The 19,662-nt window shown below is 35.9% G+C and overlaps 2 protein-coding genes and 1 non-coding gene across 4 annotated transcripts; all 3 read left to right on the top strand.

The window, feature by feature from the left end:
- The first annotated feature begins 1,224 nt into the window (after positions 1–1,224).
- LOC110107302 (60S ribosomal protein L10) lies at positions 1,225–6,313 on the top strand. Its single transcript, XM_020837525.2, has 2 exons — positions 1,225–1,352; positions 5,358–6,313. The coding sequence occupies exon 2, from the start codon at positions 5,367–5,369 to the stop codon at positions 6,039–6,041; it is 675 nt and encodes a 224-aa protein (XP_020693184.1). The 5' UTR covers positions 1,225–1,352; positions 5,358–5,366; the 3' UTR covers positions 6,042–6,313.
- LOC114578376 lies at positions 1,525–1,619 on the top strand. The gene has a single exon (XR_003699425.1). It is a non-coding gene; the product is annotated as a small nucleolar RNA Z159/U59 (small nucleolar RNA).
- Positions 6,314–13,546: 7,233 nt separating the features above from the next.
- LOC110107308 (universal stress protein PHOS32) lies at positions 13,547–17,985 on the top strand. Of its 2 annotated transcripts, XR_003703332.1 has the most exons (3): positions 13,547–14,475; positions 16,690–16,797; positions 17,767–17,985. XR_003703332.1 is itself a non-coding variant. In XM_028701499.1 (2 exons), the coding sequence occupies exons 1-2, from the start codon at positions 13,734–13,736 to the stop codon at positions 17,805–17,807; spliced, it is 783 nt and encodes a 260-aa protein (XP_028557332.1). In that variant the 5' UTR covers positions 13,549–13,733; the 3' UTR covers positions 17,808–17,985. The 2 variants fall into 2 exon arrangements, 1 of the variants encoding a protein (XP_028557332.1); XM_028701499.1 differs by lacking the exon at positions 16,690–16,797 and having other exon boundaries at positions 13,549–14,475.
- The last annotated feature ends 1,677 nt before the right edge of the window (positions 17,986–19,662 follow it).

Below are 19,662 nucleotides of genomic sequence, written 5' to 3' on the forward strand. Positions count from 1 at the left end.
ACGGTCGTCTACGACTTCCATCCCAACCGGCAACTTTTCCTCCGACGAAGTTCTTCGGCGCCCTCTCCCTAGTGGTAACTTCGTTCATCTCTTGGATCTTCTATCTCCGCCAAAAGTCCACTACCTCTTGAGTGATACGGCCCCAAGGTGAACTCCTCATTGCTAAACGTTGGGTTTTGTTGTTGTACTTTGCATATTAAATTCGCCTAGAACTTTGAAAGAATCGTTTTGGTTAATCTTGTTTGCAACTCTTTCGCCTAAGCAAAGTTAACGTTTCGACATCTTAACTCAATCTTGCATGATCCCATAAAATTATAAAAGCAAACTTTAACAATTCTCTTTTTAATTTTGATCTCTAGGCGAGCTCAATTGTGCAGAGTGTGTGCTAGATGAGCTTTGTAGTGTGGGCAAGCTTAGTAGTGTTGAATAAGAGCAGACGAGTCTGTTGGCTAGTTCTGATTAAGGGATGCTCAAGGGTTGGATGGTGTCTGGGGGCTGGTAGTGACTTGTGCAGAATCCTGAATCACCTAGAGGAAAATGTGAGTGAACATCAATAGTCGACTGGTCATAGTAGTGCAAGTTGAGGGCCATTTGGCCTCTGCATATGTGCTTTCTTGTAGTTGGACCTGGATGAGCTCCTACGATGCTCTTGAGAGGGTTGATCTTTTTTTTTTTTGATGATTGATCTTTCGTTATAGGACAAGGGTAAGTAGGGTTTGATTTTACTTGTTTGAATTCCTCTATAAGACCCAACGGATATGAGTTCTCTCCTTGTAGCCCATCAATTGAGTGTTATGTTCTAGTGAAAACATATGCGGATATACACTTTTTTTTTCAATATCAATAATTGAAATAAATGTAGCTAATATCAAAATAATTCTTAGAAAAAAGTTTCAGAATTAGATCCGAGTGTCATTATTTATAGATGCAACAAAAAATAAATGGATTTGCATATTAATATTTAACTATTATATTTATTTATATTATGCTTTTTAACAAAATATGTACATACAAAATTAATATTTTTTAAACAAAACAATTTTAATAATGTTTTTATTTTATTATAACTTCATATGTATAAATATAAAAATTTAACTGTTAGACAAAATGTACATAATAATTTCGTGGTGTTATGTAAAAAAAAAAGAAGAAGAATAGGTAATTAGGTACGATCCACATAGCCGTTGGATACAAAAGAAATTTGCTCGAGGCCGATGGACGGTTGATGTGGGCTTGACTGATCCAAGTGTTTCTAGGGCTTCAGCTCTTACCTGCGATTAACCCTTATATAAATTCCCGCCTCCGTTGATGCCGTCGAGACGCTTTCATTTGTAGCCGGCGAGGCGAAAGAGGTACTTTCTCTATTCTCAGCTTCCATTTATTTGTTGACCGATTATCTCTGAAGTATCAACGTGAAGATCTATAGGGCCTTTTTTTCGATCAAGATACAAATTCGTTGTTTTTTATTTTTTTCTTTTTATAGTTTATGTTTTCAACTCGATCTTCAATTGTCGTTTTTCTACTATCTCCGGTGATGATAGAATGAAAACTTTCGTTCTTCCGAGGGAAGATTTACTGCCCATGAGGAAAAAGTTTATGGAGACCTGAACTGAGGAGATTTTATCTTACCTAGTTCCTCTTTTATGTTCTCTATCGATTCAGTCGATTTTTTTTTTTTTTTTTTTTTTTTTTTTTTTTTTTTTCGTTTTTTTTTTTTTTTTTTTTTTGTTTTTCATTTTTGTTTTCCGATTTTATTTAGTCTTTTGCATTTGATTGTGACCCCTCGATTTAAAACCCTATGAAGATCACCATTTGTGAAAAAAGTAGTGGGCTGAATCTTTTTGATGAATGTGATTGAATGATGCTGAGGGCTTTAAGGGGCAAATCAAAATCTTTTCCTATGGTGTTAACGTTGTTTTGGTACTTCAGAAAGTTGCTTTTTTGTGAGAGGTTTACTTTCAGAACTACCGCCACCTTTGATTCATTTTAAAAATAAGCATTTCTGTAATAATTGTTTGCATTTGTTTATTTGAACTTTCATTTTTTTTGTAATAGTGGGCTATCATTTCAAAAGATTGTGAAAAAAGGACCGGAGAATGCATCATAAGAAGAAGGAGAGGTTAACCGTTCGACTAGTTGAACCAATGTAATAAATGATAATATTATTAAAAATTATTAAAATTAATATAATATAATACATTTATTACTTTTTAATAATATTTATAAAAGGGTGTTAAAAAAAATATATAATAAAAATTATATTAAATATAAATATTATTTATAAGAATAATATTTAATCGATAAATATATTAAATTTTTAAATTATGAAATATAATTATTAATCTTCTATAATTTACGATCTACTCAACAAATTTGATAATAATACATTGCCTAACATTTGCATCAGCTCAACATAAGCCCAAATTTACAGCCTAATTAACCCAAATTTTATAGCCCAAAGTCTAAGCCTAAACTAAGTTTAAATTCATATCTAAACTATCATTTAATTTTTTTTTTTATATCATAGGAGGAGCTTTGAAAGGATCAGTTGTCTTGACACCTGTTTATTATAGTGTGAAGTAACAAAATGCTTTTTATAACACATATTATGTAAGCAATATTTGAGATCAACATACATATATTAGTGATATAATTAATTATCATATTTAATAAAAGATTTAAAATTTTAAACGATTTAATTAAACTAAAATATATTATTTAAATATAATTAAAATAAAAATTTTTATAGGAACTAGGCCAGGTTCTTTCTAACCCAGACCTTGATTCAGCAGCCATATCACCCGGTTTGAACTGTTTTTTTTTTCGATTCAATTTGGTCTGATCGCAGAAGCCAATTTTATATATGCGGATATGGACACTACAACCAGCTGGTTCATGATGATACCACGGTCGGAATCTAGTTTATCAAAAACATTGTATCATTTCATTGTCTTGTAAGCCTTTCATAGCTTTCCTAAATTCTTCGTACTGTATACAATGATTGCTAATTCAGCCTAAATTTTTAGACTGTTATTTTTTCCATGGTATATTTTGTCATAGTTTTAAAATTCGGACCAGATCGGCTCGTTTCACCATGACTGCGGTTAGGTTGGCCGGATCCGATCACGCTTAAAAAATCGGCTTCGCATCGAATCAGATTGAACCAGCAAAAAATAGCGGTTGGTTAAACGGTTGAACTGATTCGATCCGTCTGGCGTTGGAAGAATTGGTCGTTTTGATAAAAAAATTATTTTTGTTTTAATTAACATTTAAACGAATATATGTTTAAGATTTATTAAAAAAACAATTCTTTGTTTAAGATTTTTTTAAAATGATGATTAATTACACTAAGTAATATATGGCTGTTATTTCCACATATATCCACATAATACATGTTTAGTAATAAGTGTGAACTTTATCATTATATTAAATGATTAAAGGACCAGTACCTCAGAACTCCTTAATGATGTGAGACTAAAAAGTTGCATGAATATTTATCAGAATTTGATGTAAAGTTTGCGCTTAATCGATCTTACACATTACGGCTTATAATTTGGGTTGTTTAGGTTGCAAACTTTTTTATGTTGTATTTTAAATTTATTATAATTATAAGAATTAATATATATAATATATATATTAATTAATTATTTCTTTTCTAAATATATTTAATATATTAATATATAAATATATTATTCTTAAATAATATTTATATTTATAAATTATTATTAGAATTTTTTAAAATTTTATAAATATTTTAAAATGCTTATATATTTATATTATGTTATTGAATATATTATATCATATGTATAAATCATATTTAAATATATAACATAAAGTATGATTTTAAACCTCTAACTAATTCTTAATTTGGATACTTTTTTTATTTTTTATTTTATTTTATTTGTTTTTTAGTTTGGATACTTGATATGTATGACATGATGGATTTGTGTTTAAAGTTAGATTGTCATATTATTATGTTAATTATTATTATTTTTTAATAATATTATTATTTATTACATCATTCGGTTCAACCGGCGAATTGGTCGAACATTGAACCTCTCTTTCTTCCGGTTCTTTGTCCGGTTTGATTTTCACAACCTTGGTATTTGTGTGTTCTTTGACATAATGTCTAATTATTGTTCATTGTTGAGGATGAAGGAACTTTGAATTGAAAGCTTTATTCCATTAAAAAATTTATCTGCATCTTTTGTAATACTATTTCTAACCATCTTTGGTGTTCATTAAATTATGCTGTATTATATCTTCTCAATTCATTTCCAACTAGTGTTCGTGAAATTTTATGATCTTGAGATTAACATGGTTTTTTTAGCAAATTAAATCTTCGCATCATATTACTCTCATTTGGATGATAATCATTTTTTTAAAATCAAGTTTTTAAAGGGATCTCATCAAAATAGAGCTCTAGTAGTTTGTTTTTATTACTCTCAAAAGTTTTATGTTTTGCTTTTTTATTAATGTAATAGCTTAATTTTGAGACTTATGCCCAACCTAAGAAAAAAACACCTCAATACTTGGTTGCATAATTTTAATAAGAAAAAAGTACCGAAACACTCGATTGTATAATTTTAAGCATTGTTGCTAACATTCAATAGCCAAGTAGATATTGAAGATTGTGATAATTATAAATGTGTAAAGCTTATGCATCATATAATAACATTATGGGTGAGAGCAATTGAACAATTGACTTGGAGAACTTCTGTTGCATATGATAATCGACTTTGCTTTATAATAATGATACTCATTGAGGAGATTATTTTTTGCCCTTAAATTATAAAATAAATAAAGAAAATATTGATTAGAGCAAAGAAAATATTTTAATAGGTTTTAATTGATTTAAAGAAGGTATAAGACTGATTATCTCGAGAATTGATTTGATATGTATTTTTGAAGGAAATAAAACATGCGTTAAAGTTATATTGGGGTTATTAGAAAAATGTATGATATATTGGTGATACGTGTTAGAAATAATTGTAGAGTGACGAAAATATTTCTGGGATTACATCAATGATTGATATTATTTTGAAGATGCTTATAAAGGATATTTTGAAGACAGATTGCTTGTTTTTTTTTTCTTGCTTGGCAGAATATTAATTTGTGAGGCCTTTGTTGGAATAAATCAAATGTTAGAACAATGTAGAAAATGTTTAGATTAAGATCAATAGCTAAAGATTGAATATATTGTATGCAATTGTAGTGTGTGTGGCCAAATTGAGCTTGATAGAGATGATAATTGTAAGAGATTGGGGGAGTTTTTTATGTTGGATATATGTTGCAAATGCCTGTGAATATCCAGTTTCCATTTGTTCCTGCTGCTTAACGATCTTGTTATATTGCAGAGCATCCTGATGGGTCGCAGGCCTGCTCGCTGTTATCGTCAGATCAAGAACAAGCCCTATCCAAAGTCACGATATTGTCGCGGTGTCCCTGATCCCAAGATCCGCATCTATGATGTTGGCATGAAGAAGAAAGGCGTCGACGAGTTCCCATTCTGCGTCCATCTTGTCAGCTGGGAGAAGGAGAATGTGTCCAGCGAAGCCCTCGAGGCCGCCCGCATTGCTTGTAACAAGTACATGACCAAGGCTGCAGGGAAGGACGCCTTCCACCTCCGTGTTCGGGTTCATCCATTCCATGTCCTCCGCATCAACAAGATGCTCTCATGCGCTGGGGCTGATAGGCTTCAAACTGGCATGAGAGGTGCCTTTGGGAAACCACAAGGAACTTGCGCTCGAGTCGCGATCGGGCAGGTTTTGTTGTCTGTGCGGTGCAAGGATAGCAACAGTGCTCATGCTCAAGAGGCTCTGAGGAGGGCCAAGTTCAAATTCCCAGGAAGGCAGAAGATTATTGTGAGCAGAAAGTGGGGATTCACCAAATATAACCGGACTGATTACATGAAGTGGAAGCAGGAGAATAGGATTTTGTCTGATGGAGTTAATGCGAAGCTTCTGGGATGCCATGGCCCTCTTGATAACCGGAAGCCTGGAAGGGCGTTTCTCAGTGAGGCCCTGACAACCGAGGTTTAGGACTTTTAACGCTGCTTTAGTTGTTGCAACTCGCATTGGTATTCTTTGCTGTCTCATTTGAACTTTCTTTTCTTCTAAAGTGTATTTTTCCAAATTTGGTTGCAAGTTGTTGAAGTCTTGCCTTGGACTTACTTCAGTCTTCTTTATAAATTTGTTATTGTTGGAGGTTCCATCATCAATATATTATTGTTATTGTTGGATTGACTCCACATGAAATTATCACAAGGATTTTAGATATAATGTGATATATATATATATTTGTGTTACCTTAATAATAATTGTGTTGTATGTTGCATCTTTGTCTTTGAGATGTAAGACATAATGGTTGTAGGAACATGTCATGAGTCTTATTACAATTAGGGTGCATGAAGTTAGCACATGATAAAAGAATAAAAGTTTAAGTGTGTAAGACTAGTCATCATTCGGTGCGTCGACCAAAGCTTCTATATTTGGATTTAGGTATTGTTTGGAACTGCTTTTTGGTTGCTTCTTAAAACAGCTTTTTTGCCTTAAAATTTTTAATTTTTATACTAAAAAGTTGCTTTACGAAGCAACAGATAGGCCGTCTCAAACGAAGTCTTAATCATGAGATGGTTAAATGGAGATTTCTGCAACTTAGAGATGTTGAATGAAGACATGTTCCTACAATAATTTGATTCGATGTGGTCGACCAAAGCATCTTTATTTGGATTTAAATGATCAATAGTTATAAGAAGTGTTTCATTAGCCCACTTCTTTACAAATAGGAATGATGTTTAATATTATAAGAAATGTTGTAATGAACAATTATTGTACAAATTGTAAAAACAAGTTGCTATTGTTTCCCAACATTTCTTCCTTCTCTAGGCTTGGTGATTGTGGCAACATATAGCTTAGCGTGGGCTTCTTTTTAATATTTTATTCTATAGTTTATGTGAAGATTTCTTTCTCTACTACTACTATTACTACTACATCTTCTATTCATTACCTTCAATAATTCAATCACTTAGAAAAAATTGAGGATGTGTCAATTCAATCAGATCATGGCATTCACGAAATAGTATTGATTTTGCCATCTTTTCTCAACTCTAATCCTATTGAAAAATTCTCATAAACTGCTAATCTAAAGAATACCCACACTACTTCTAAGAGTTTCCAGTTATCTCTTATAAGAAAACTCAAAATGAATAGGGCTATTCTCAAAATATGTTAAATATGGTAATACATGATTTAGGCTTCTTTTGGGAGGTTTTTTTTACTGCTTATTGAAATAACTTTTTAATTTTTGTACTAATTTTTTTTTTTTTAAGAAGCAGTAAAAAAGCCGTCCCAAACGAAACTTTAGTCTTGATTGTGCTCTTATTTTTCAATTTTAATCTTCTTGAAAAATACCAAACTCTAGGGCTAATATAATAACATTAACAAACCATTTCCAAGTATTTTCAAGGCCAAAACTTTTTCATATTAGCAAATCATTAAACTTTAAGCAAATCTTATATGATCTCGATTTCAAGAGTTTCTCTTGCTTGGCTGATCTCTTCACCACCATTCCTACACAATAACACTTAAAACCCTAAGGTTCCTAACTTTTTATAGAAAGCTTAGTGATATGTCATCAAGAAATTATCTTGACCGGGCACGAATCTCGAGGCAAAATCAAGCTAGAAAGTTCAAAAATTAATTCTGGGATCATATGAACTTCGATTTCAGTAAACTTGGTGTCGAACTGATTGTCTTGGAAATACAAACCCAATGACACCAAAATCGACTCAATCTGAGCCCAAATGAGTCCAGATCAAGGATCCAAGCCCTATTGGAAAGTTCGTAGCACAATGTATTACGAGAGAGGTGAGGAGTGTGATGGAGCCTTATGTCGAATCGGCCGCTCAACGAGAAGAATCCAACGGAGCCCAAGATCGCCGATTCTGAAGTCATTAAGACCTTCAACATGTCCTGAGTGAGAGTGAGAGAGTGATAAAGGGATTCATATCAGGGCGAGTGAGTCTTATATACTGAGAGCGCGCGAGGTCTCTCACGGAGTGAGTGGGGATCACTCCATAAATGTATAAAGAGCCCTCCATTTCTCTTCTTTTTTTTTTGGGGGGGCGGGGGGGGGGTGGGGGGGGGGAGAGAGGAGAGGAGGAGGAGAAGACTCCTGCTGTGAGACCACGGCCGCCGAATTCTGTTCAGTGACGCGGGAATTGCCAGCAACGATCCCGTCCAAGCAAAGCTGGAGTTTCACCCATAGTACTTTCTCAAGTGACAGCCGGAATTCTGCCGCCGAGTATGACCACTAACGTCAGAGTTTTCTCGCCACAACAACGCTGTCTCTTTATCTTTCTATTCTGTGTCAGGACCTCGCCGCTCTTCGCCAAATTTTTATCTGACGTTAGACTTCTACTAATTGTCAGACTTTCACCTGACATCTATCTGATGTTGGATTTCTGTCTGTTGATGGACTTCTACTAGAACTAGTCCTTCTGACCTCCGTCTCTTGCCGACTACGGTCTTTCAGACTAACGTCGCCCGCCGACTGCAATCCTTCTGACTAAACCTGTCAATATTGGACACGACCCAAAAATTTTGAGTTTGGGTTGATTCGAACCCGAAGTGGGTCTGGTTCGGGTCCTAAAAACCGACCCGTTTGTAAAATCGGGTCGGGTTCGGGTTGACCATGAAACCCGGGAATGACCTGGAAAATGGCTGACCAGCGTTGCCTGCCCCGGCTGCCCCTCCCCCACGTTGCTCGCCCCGGCTGCCCGTGTGAGCGCGTGGTCCGCAACTCCTCGTCGAAAGGCTTAGCAGCTTCACCACTTTGGGATGAGGGTCGAGACTCAAGACGTCGAGTCTAGGATGTCTAGCATTTTCGGAGTCGCCATGACGCCATCTGCCCGCTGCCCAAGTCACATCACCGCCTGCACGAGTCACATCGCCATCTGCCTGCTGCCTTGTGTTGCTCGCCGCGTTGCCCAGCCGGCGGCTGCTGCCGTGTCTTACTGCCGGACAGCCGAAGGACCGAATCGCGTGCGACAGCGTGGAAGATGCTGGAGGATCGAACCCGAAGCGGGTCGGGTCGGGTTGACCCGAGCCTCAAGCGGGTTGTGTTCAAGTTCGAAAAATCGACTAATTTGCAAAAACGGGCCTGGTTGACCCGAACCCGAATAGTATCGGGTCAATTCTGGGTTCGAACCGAACCCGACCCGTGACCCGAAATTGACACCCCTACTACCGACTACGGTCCTTTCGACTTACGTCGCACACTGACTATAGTCATTTACACCAAACAAGCACATCAACAGTGATGCTTTATATTCTCACCATATAATGTACTTTATAAGATGTACATCAAGCTAATGCCTTCTCCCGAGGAAGGACCTCATTTGTAATCAACTACAATACTAGTGGATTCATTTATACTGGGCAAGACCCCATGATTTTTCCCCCTTTTTTAGGGGTTTTACATGTAAAAATCTTGGTGTTTTATAAATACTGCATACCCTCTCTCTTATCTGAATGCATGCAGATTTTCGTACAACACTAAGATTTTAAACTTTATATTTCTCTACCACCGCGAATACTCTTGGATGCAACACTTAGCTCTTAGGAACACTTGAATCAAGGCTCCATCAAAGGCAAGTCGTTGATGGGAAGAGATCCTACTAGCTTGCCGACAATAGGCAATAGCAGAGTGGTTTGGCTTGGAGATGAAAAAAATTTCTATGCATTTATTTAGAATGTGGGAATGCTCATAGTCATTTGATAAGGTATAAATAATAGAATTCAAACAATGAGTATTAAGGTTTTATTTGGGACAATTTTTTTAGTGTTTTCTAGATTTTCGATAGGATTGGAAGCGAAGAAATCGAGGTTTATGGGGAAGCTTATGTATGTATGTGTGTGAGTTTTTCTTAATTGACTTAAATGTCCTAAAAAAGATTTGGGAAAGTAGCTAAATCTAATAAATATATAATATATTTATATTAAATAGGCATTTAAAGAAGTCATATTTAATTAACTTTAAATTAAATAATATACTAGTAATTACCAAGTTTAATATCAATCCTCTATAAGATACTGGCTAATTCATGAATATAAATAAAGAAGTTAGAATATATTAAACCTTGGTTCAATTAACATTAGAGGTTTTAAAGAGCGTTCAAATTTATTGAATCACTAACTTGAACAAGAATTACTTAAGGCAGATTCGAGTTGTCCATCGGTTAGCTTACTTTCCTAAGTGTTCAGCCTTAGATTCACACTATCCATTTTGACCACAATTTATTATTCTGTGCGGAGTGCGGAGGGTGTCCAGAGACCAATAAAAATGCGCCACGTCTCCACATTACTGGGTAACCAGCTCGGTACCCTTAGATACCGTTAGATTCCCAGTACTTAACCGGACAGTTCTCCCGTCCGGTGTCCGTACAGAATAAAAGCTCCACATTGACGAACCATCTATTAGTAACACTATTGTTACGAAGAACAAATTGAGGTCCCATTCAAAGAAATTCATCATTAAACCTAACACATGATTATTCTCGCCTGTCGAACCATCTTAACTCAACCATAAGGGAAAGCTATTGTTATTGAAGCTACTTCTACTCATTCCAATATGATGCGTAACTGATCTTTCACCCTTGAAGTCCTTGATGAGATTATTTTTTAAAAATTCAATTGTCCTTAGCTTGAGATGTAGAAATAAACTACTAACCCCACCCTGTTGATCACGAGAAATTATTCTGTGTGGAGTTTGAACATAGACGATCTTCTGATTGCTGCGTGCATACTGCGTATTTGTAGATACGTAGCAAATAAATAGCAAATCAACAATACTCACTAAATACTCAGTAAAAACACAAAAAAATTCTCACTAAATGCTCAGCAAATACTCAAAACTAATGATTGGCTTAAGTTTTGTTACATATCTATAAATATGCAGTACATACGCAGCACGTACCTAATGCATACACAATAAGTACGCAGTGCGTAGGCAGCACTCCGGATGATCCTCTATATTCGGACTCTGCATAGAATAATTTCATGGATACATTTGAAAATAATCCCGTTTCATATGTTATTTCTGGAGGAGAGAGATGAGTGTTGGAGTAATTTTTGAAGATGCTCCAATGAGATATTAATAAATTTTTATATTCATAAACAAAATAAAAAATTATATGAAAAATATTTGACCATTTTTTTTACATAATAATCCATAAAAGGATTAATGAAATTCAATAAAATCTATCAAGAACATTTTTTTATGGAGTTTTCAATAAGGTAATATAATAAAAACCTTGAACAAAATCAAAGAATTAAGTGATAGAACAATTCCTATTCAGATTAGCAAATAAATCTAGAATTATATTCTATCATTTTTTTAGAAGGAACACTGTATATTATGAAGAAAAAATTGCAATAAAAAAATGCAAATCGGAGATTAGGGGTGTCAATATTTTACACGACCCGAAAATCCGACTCGAACCCAACCCAAAAATTTCGGGTTAGGGTCAACCCGAACCCGAAACGGGTTGAGTTCGGGTTCAACATTTCGACCCGTTTCAAAAATTGGGTCGGGTTCGGGTTAATCCTTTGACCCGAAATTGACCCGATTTTGACCCGAAAACCTGATTTTGACCCGGCAACCCGAGATTGACCTGGTTTTGACCCATTTTTTACCCGAAAAAGAGGAGATATAGCCATTTTTGGCCCGAAATAGAGGATATAGATTCGTTTTTGACCCGAAAACTAACATTTTTTTTGTTGGAAACGGGTCATTCGGGTCGTATCGGGTTGACACGGACCCGAAGCGGGTCGGGTTCGGGTCAAGAAAACTGACCCGTTTTTAAAAAAACGGGTCGGGTTGACCCGAATAGTGCCGGGTCAGTTTCGGGTTTGACCCGAACCCGACCCGTGACCCGAAATTGACACCCCTATCGGAGATATGATTACTATTGGCCCAACACGTTAAGCTAAGCTATCAACACGTAATATTATTCATTCTAGAATAGATTATTCTGAAGGGAGTTTGGACTTAGTGTTATGTTCATACTCCAATAAAATTGTGACATCTAGATTATACATGTGGGTATGTATTTCTATTTCATATTTTGTTTTTTTTCTTGTCAGCCCGACCCACCCAGCCCAAAAGTTTCATGTTCAAATTTAGGGTTTAGAATTGACTCTTTTTTAAAAAAAAAATTAACTACCTGCAAAAATTTCGTATTTTTTAAGATTTTAGCTCAATAACTTTTTAATAGCTACTTAGGAAGAAGGAAGGAGTAAAAATCGATGAAGATGAAGATTGGTTTGATGTAGGATGTTTATTCTTCAAGTAGATGATGTGAGACCTCGTTCCTTTGTTGTTGCTGTAGCTGCTGGGAAAAGTGATATTTTTCCCAGGATCGTCCGGGCCGATGGTGATATGCAAACGTTCACGAAGATGAAGAGTTGAAGGTGAAAGATCTATAGGATGAAGGAATGATATTTTTTTTTGGGACACTTAGGGAATACGTTCAGGATCAAAGGGAACAATGCCCCCCCGCCCCCCGGCGAAATTCGACAAATTTTTATTGTAAGAGTAATTTTTTAGTCCCGTTTGTTTTTATTACCAATCATGAAAAGTTTATCGACTTTTCCTCATTTCTTCTTTTTCACCAGCTATGAAAAATTTATTGAGCTAAAATCTTAAAATTTATGATACTTTTGCATAATTTCATTTTAAAAAAGAGTCCTAATCCTAAGAAAAATTATTCTGAGTGGACTCCAGACATCATTCAGAGTAGAATCAGAGTGCACCGCATCACTCTTTTGCTGTGAAACATGGCTTTGTATCGGTGTGTACCAGGGTGATGTGACACACTCTGATTCACCTCAGGACAGTCCGATATCCGCACATAATAATCACTCCAATCCTAAGCCCTAATTTGAACATAAAATTTTTTGGCCGGGTTAATCAGACTAACAAGAAAAAAAATAAAATAAGAAATTAAAATGAATATTCATATGTACAATTTCGCTGTCACAATTATCCCGCACAGAATAAATGAATAATTTCTCCATCCTCGACAAGAAAATTATCCAAATAATGTCACGCTCAAGCGTGCTTCTAAATATCTGAATGTTCCCTTAGCTAACACATTCGCCACTTGTTACACAGGAACAATTATTACGTACTCCGACCGGATGTTCCTCGGAGCAATTTCCCGCCAAATACCGAGTTGTACCGAGCAAATACCGAGCAATGTCAAACAATAACGAAGAATACCAGCATCATTTGAAAACCCAATACCGAGTTATATCGGACTTTACCGAGCAAATACCGAGTTATACAAAAGTTATACCGAGTTTTTGGTCTTCTCGGTACAGCTCGATATAACTCGGTACAACTTGGTATTTTCTCGGTACAGCTTGATATAACTTGGTATTGATTTTCAAAAAACAATATTCCTCATTATTATTAAATAATACCTAATTATATCGAACAAATACCTAATTTTTTAGCAGGAAATCGCCGGACGTTCCTCTATGTCCTTGCAGCGGATGAAATAAAAGTTCGTTACACAGACTCCTTTTACTCCTCGAGCCTCGTCTAGCAAGCGAAGCAACGCGCATCGCTTCGTCCTGAGATTTCTCGTGAAGAGAAAACGAACACTAAGAGGAGTTCGTTCGTCTGAGAGAATCCCTAGAAGTGGTTATCGTAATTCGTCAAGCGGCATGCAAGTCGCCGAACCACCGGAACCGACATCGCCAGCCGTAGCTGCTACTGCGGCGGTGCAGACGGTTCAGCCTTCTTCCCCTCGTTTGTTTTTTTCATCCGCCGCAGCGGCGAGCCCTAACACTGCTTCACACCGCCGGATCGCTATCGCGGTTGATCTGAGTGATGAGAGTGCTTACGCCGTGAAGTGGGCGGTGCAGAACTATCTCCGCCCAGGCGACGCTGTTATTCTTCTCCATGTCCGCCCCACCTCCGTACTTTACGGCGCGGATTGGGGCTCGATCGACCATTCTGTCATGGAGGCGGCCGAGGAGACCGAATCCGAGAAGTCGAAGCAGAAGCTGGAAGATGACTTCGATGCCTTCACTACCACTAAGGCGCAGGATCTAGCCCATCCGCTTGTCGAGGCGCAGATTCCTTTCAAGATCCACATCGTTAAAGACCATGATATGAAGGAGAGGCTCTGCCTCGAAGTCGAGAGGATTGGGTTTTGTGCTGTGATTATGGGAAGCAGGGGTGTCGGGGCATCTACGAGGAGCAGCAATGGGAGGCTTGGAAGCGTCAGCGATTATTGCGTTCACCACTGTGTCTGCCCCGTCATCGTGGTGCGTTATCCTGATGAAGCTGGTGGTGGAGGCGTTGTGTTGGTTGGGGATGGTGTTGCTGCGGCGGTAGACAAGGAGTTGGAACTGCAACCCGTGGAGGAGGAGGAGTTCCATGTTGCTTCGGACGGACTGAAAGGTTAGGGCTTCTTGTTTTTGGATTTTAGAAAGATTCATACGTCTTTTTTGTGCCATGGTTTTATAAACCTCTACGTTTGAATATGATTGAAATTGAGTTATGGAACTCAGTATGAGCGTTTGTCTGGCACAAATTAAATGGCCACCTCCATAAAAGTGAGAATTTTGACTTATAAGGGATTGAACGACACATTCATTTTTCCTTTTTTTTTTTGCACAAACTAACAATCTAAGAACAGAAGGTTAAAGGAAGATTGAGTTAGAATACTTCTATTTATTATAATAATAATAGTTATTTTAAGTTTAATAAAATGGTTAAAAATGAAACTCACCGGAGTTTAAACAAATATTGAAACGGCGTTCCAAAATATAGTACATGCAAAACGAACAAATATATTTGAAATTTGTTTTAATGAAACTCATTTTCAAAATTTAGCTCCAAATACTTCCAAACATTTGCATCAAGTCAAACATGTCCTAAGAAAAAAGATTGGTTAGTGGAAAATACTTTTTTCTCTTGGAGGCTTAACTAAGTTGTCCTTGTTAGCTTTGAAGGGTAGGGTGCTGTTTCTTTTTCTGATAAATACTTATATGGGTGTTTGTTTAGTAAATAATAAAAGTTAGCTTTGAAGGGTGCCGTAAATAATAATGTTTGTTTCTTTCCTATTGTAATATGCAGATATTCTTCTATAAGAGATGTCTAAGTGATCATTGTGTGTTGTGACTCTATTTTGTGATACAATTTTGCATCCGATCTGAAATATATTTCCCACAGCTGTGTTTACTGAACAGGAACATCGTTATCTCTTTTAGCTTCTTCTCAACTTGCTCATGAGAAGGGCCTAGTGAATTCTTCTGTTTAAATCCTATCTTTTTCTGATTCTTCAATTTCTTCTGCATTTGCTACTTCAGAAATTGAACATCATAGTTATGTCAATCTGGAGGGAGGGCCGCAAGCTGCTTACATGATTCTGCAAGCAAGCTGAAATTAGAAAGGGGCATAAAATGGCTTGGGAATTCCTGTGTGATAATCATAGATTTAATTGGATTTTGCTTGTGACATAATATGAAGTTAATTAAATTTTAGTGGATTTTGTTAGTTCATTCATAATATAATTGAAAGGAGAAGAAGGATTAAGGTGATTGAAGATTAGCTGATAATTATAACTAATGTTATATGTTTTTCGTTTATTCATGTGATTTTTATTTTTGACCTGTAAATATGCTACTTGAGTAGGTAAAACTCTTGTGTATATATTTTTTTCCCGAAACATTTGAGTGAAGCCTAAGTTTTTTTGAGTCTTCATGACTGATATTTGTTTTCATAATCTCAATGAAACCATTGTGCGAATATATATGTGATGTTTGATGATGAAAATCAAGCTTTGTTACTCTAAGCTCTTTCTCTCTTATGAGCATTTTTGTGACACTGTTATTTGGTAGAAATACAATTTGCTTAGAGTATCACCTTTCTAAAGATGTTATTGTTAAGCTTGAAGGGGGTGTGAGAAGAAAGAAATGATGGATTGTTAGGGGTAAACATTTTGAGAAATGTTCTATCTCTAGGCATGATAAGTCCCATGAAAGGTTTGAAGACATGACTCATATTGCAAAAACGAAAATGACACTTGTCAAGTTTTGAGGTGGAAGGAGCAACATGCCATGATAACAAGAAAAATGTTGTGTTAGCTGATACGGTTTTTGTTATAGATTGGTTAGGTTTGGATTTAGATGATTCTTTTTGGATAGCTCTTGGAGACAAATGCAAAAATTAGTAGGTTCTAGATGCAACTTGCTTTTACCATGTCTCCCATAAGTAGTATTTCTTCACATATGAGCTATGTGCTAGCCTTTATGTTTATATGATAAACAATGCAAGGTGCGTGACAATCAATTTTGATATGATGAAGTTGGAGATACATGATGGCGCGATTAGGATATTGATTGGAATTGGGCATGTATTGGGCCTTAAAAAGAGTTTGGTATCGTTGATATTTTTTAGTGAAGTAAGATTTAGGTTCACAAGAAATGCTAAAATTCTTATACTTTGTAAGGGATTTTCATGAACGCAAACTCTTGCATGATATAATTGGATGCACCCTTCAAGTGGCGCTACTCCAAAATTTGTCATTTGTGTTGAAACTACGCAAGTTAAGGAAATAGAAAAAAAATCAAGTTTCAACACTAATGTATGTGTGCACATGTTGAGCAGCAGATTGCCAAAGATTATAAGGTGGATCAATCTTGTGCTGTGCAGCTGCTCCAATGCTAGGTTGTAGAGTGAGAAGATAACAACTTCATGGGCGCAAATATGCAATGCCAGGTGCGCTTTGATATTAATAGATCGATCCTTTTCCATATGTAATAGATATGTTTCAAAGGTTTTATAGGTGCTAAATTTTGTCATCATTAGTCTTTGAGTAGTTTTGAGGTGCTTAGCCTTTCACGGATTTTGGAGTTGTGAGAGATTTTTTTGGAGAGGATTCGCAAAAGAGATTTAAAATATATTGCTACAACTACTGACGCAATGGTTGGGGGGTCATTGCTGGAGAATATTGCCTTAATATTTTTACCAGGATTTGCACAAAATTTAAAAACTAATAGTTTTAGGGATAAATCTAAATTTATTTGAATTGTTTTTTTTATACAATGGTTAAAATTAATTAGCATGGATAATTGCCCATATAGGTTATGGTTTATGTTTAACTATACTTTAAACTAATTTTTAACTTAATATATTCATCAACACTTCGAAAATCTTCTATGTCATGTGCTGGATGTGGACTTGCCTCCAACGTATCAAAATTTGTGTTTAATGTTCTTTTTTTTTTTAATTATAGAGTCCGGCAAGGCCAACACACTCAATATAACTGTTACACACATTGACAATGATGGGCCATGAAAGTTGTTTCTAGCTTAGTAAATTACTAATTCAAGTTGGATGGTCTACACTCATGCCCTGATATCGAGTGTGTTGTTTTCGTGTTAATTTTGAGTCATGATTGGATAAAAACATAAATAATGTGTATATTTGTGGATATGCTTTATATATAACTCTTTATACATAAAATATTCAAGCAACCAGCATTGTTGGACATCTTTTCTTTTTAGTTGACAAGTTTTGACCAAACTGTCAAATCTTAGTAGTGTGAAACTGTCTGACTTATCTTACATTGGACAAATATCTCCATAGACTACATATTTCCACATCTACGTTACTTTGCGAAGAGCTAAGTAGTTTCAAAACTATTTAGTAATTCTCAACTGACGTTCCCTTGTTGCCTTGTTTCAGAAAAAAACCAGTCAGAGATTGGAGATTTGAACATCGGATAGCTATAAGGGTACTCTGCCCTATTCCACCAGTTTGGATGATTGCTGATTGCCTTTTTTTTTCCTTTGGTTTCTAAGTTTTCTTCAGAAGCTTGCTTGCTGTATGTCTGATCTTTTGGAAACTGAAGTGTTTATACTGTTGAGACAATTTGTGCTTATTTTAGGATATTACTGACTTCAATCTGCTTTCAATATATATATAAGGGTAAACTGACATGCACAACACATATATAAGACTCGAGTCCGAGGTTGGTTCTTTTGGTTGGTAATCAAAACTCCCAATCAACTGATCCTGCGTTCAAATATATTTATTATGGAAGAGGTTTTTTATTATAATGGGACTCGTTTTAAACTAACTTTTTACGGAGAAATTATTATGTGCGGACGCTGAACGCCGTCCGGAGATCAATCAGATTGTGTCACGTCACTCATGTGCTCGGTACCGCTGACGTGACGCATCCTGAAGTTATGCGTCCGGTCTCTGCACATAATAATTTCTCACTTTTTATGGCCGTTATGTTTATCCTTTTGTTTCCTCATCTGCTTGGTTCTCTGTATTTGAGCTCAACTTTTGAGGAATGGTCATTAGATCAAAATCGTATCCATTCAAAGTGTTGAAGGCCAATGCTATTGTAATAAAAAATCGGTGAAGCAATAACTGAAGCTCCAGTTTGGAATGGCAGGAATTGAGGTGCATTAGTTGTTTGGATATAATTCAAATTTTAAGTTGCTGAGATTTGCTGATTGATATGTTCGGTCAACAATAAATTGCTTGAAATTTTAGCTGTAGTTGTAAAATGAGAAGCTAATATGTTTTGTGACAGAGCTAACAAAAATGGGCGAATAATATGTTGCCACGTGCTCTTACTCTTTCTTACTCTTTATTGCGTTGTTCGACGACCCGATCCGGTATTGCTATGTATTGGCTGATTTGTGCAGACCGGGGTATTGCTAGATATTATTCGACAATAACGAGAAATATCAATCTGTCAAGACCAATACTTAACAATATCGGACAATACCAATAACCCGGTATTGCTCAGTATTGCTAGTTATTGGTCTTGATAGAGCGGTATTTCTCGTTATTGCCAAGCAATACCTAACAATACCGAGCAATACCTAGTAATACCGAGTTCCGGTCTGGGTTGGGTCGTCGGGCTGCGTCTGGTGTAGAGCACGTGGCGACAAGTTATTGGCATCCGGATGTAGAGTTACGTCTGGTGTCCAGACCTAATAATTTTTCCAAAATTAGAGTGAAAAATATTTAGTAAGTGTATGAATTGTATTTTTAATGGATTAGGAAATACATTGAAGGACATTATGTTAGATTAGGAGTAATGGTGTGCATTGTGAAAGAGGAAAAAATATTGTCTTGGAAAGGTTTCATGCACAACTTATAAGAATATATTTGACTATTAAGCAGGGGATCTTGCGAATGTGATGTGTGTGAATATGCTTTAATAGTTCAATTGTTGCAAAAAAAAGGTCGATGAATATTAAAATTGTTGGATTTTTTTAGACAAAGTGTAATAAGAACTTTAATACATTATTAAATTATTTATACATTTAGGGTTTAGGGTTTATTTGCTATCATTTTGTTGTGTTTTTGTAAATACTCAACAAAAGGGTAACAAAAGTGCATTCATAATTGCATATTTATTGTGCTTTTGTTGAATATTTGCAAAAGCCCAGTAAAATCATAGCTAAAGGGCAACAAATTTAGATGGTTCTAATCGTCGGTCTCCGCACAGATTAATTTCTCGTTGGTTGGGGACTTTGGCTAATAAGTGGTCTTGCGTTTGTGATGTGCATGTGAATTTGCCTAAATAGTTCAAATGTCACACAAAAAAAAAAATCA

This window comes from Dendrobium catenatum, unplaced genomic scaffold, assembly GCF_001605985.2.
Source record: "Dendrobium catenatum unplaced genomic scaffold, ASM160598v2 original_scaffold_4309, whole genome shotgun sequence".
NCBI lineage: Eukaryota > Viridiplantae > Streptophyta > Magnoliopsida > Asparagales > Orchidaceae > Dendrobium > Dendrobium catenatum.

Excerpts from the sequence above, each read along its gene's own strand:
- LOC110107308 (XM_028701499.1), top strand. The coding sequence starts at position 13,734 with ATGCAAGTCGCCGAACCACCGGAACCGACATCGCCAGCCGTAGCTGCT. Across the intron at positions 14,476-17,766 it reads TGCTTCGGACGGACTGAAAG|AAAAAAACCAGTCAGAGATT; the intron begins GTTAGGGCTTCT and ends GCCTTGTTTCAG.
- LOC110107302 (XM_020837525.2), top strand. The coding sequence starts at position 5,367 with ATGGGTCGCAGGCCTGCTCGCTGTTATCGTCAGATCAAGAACAAGCCC.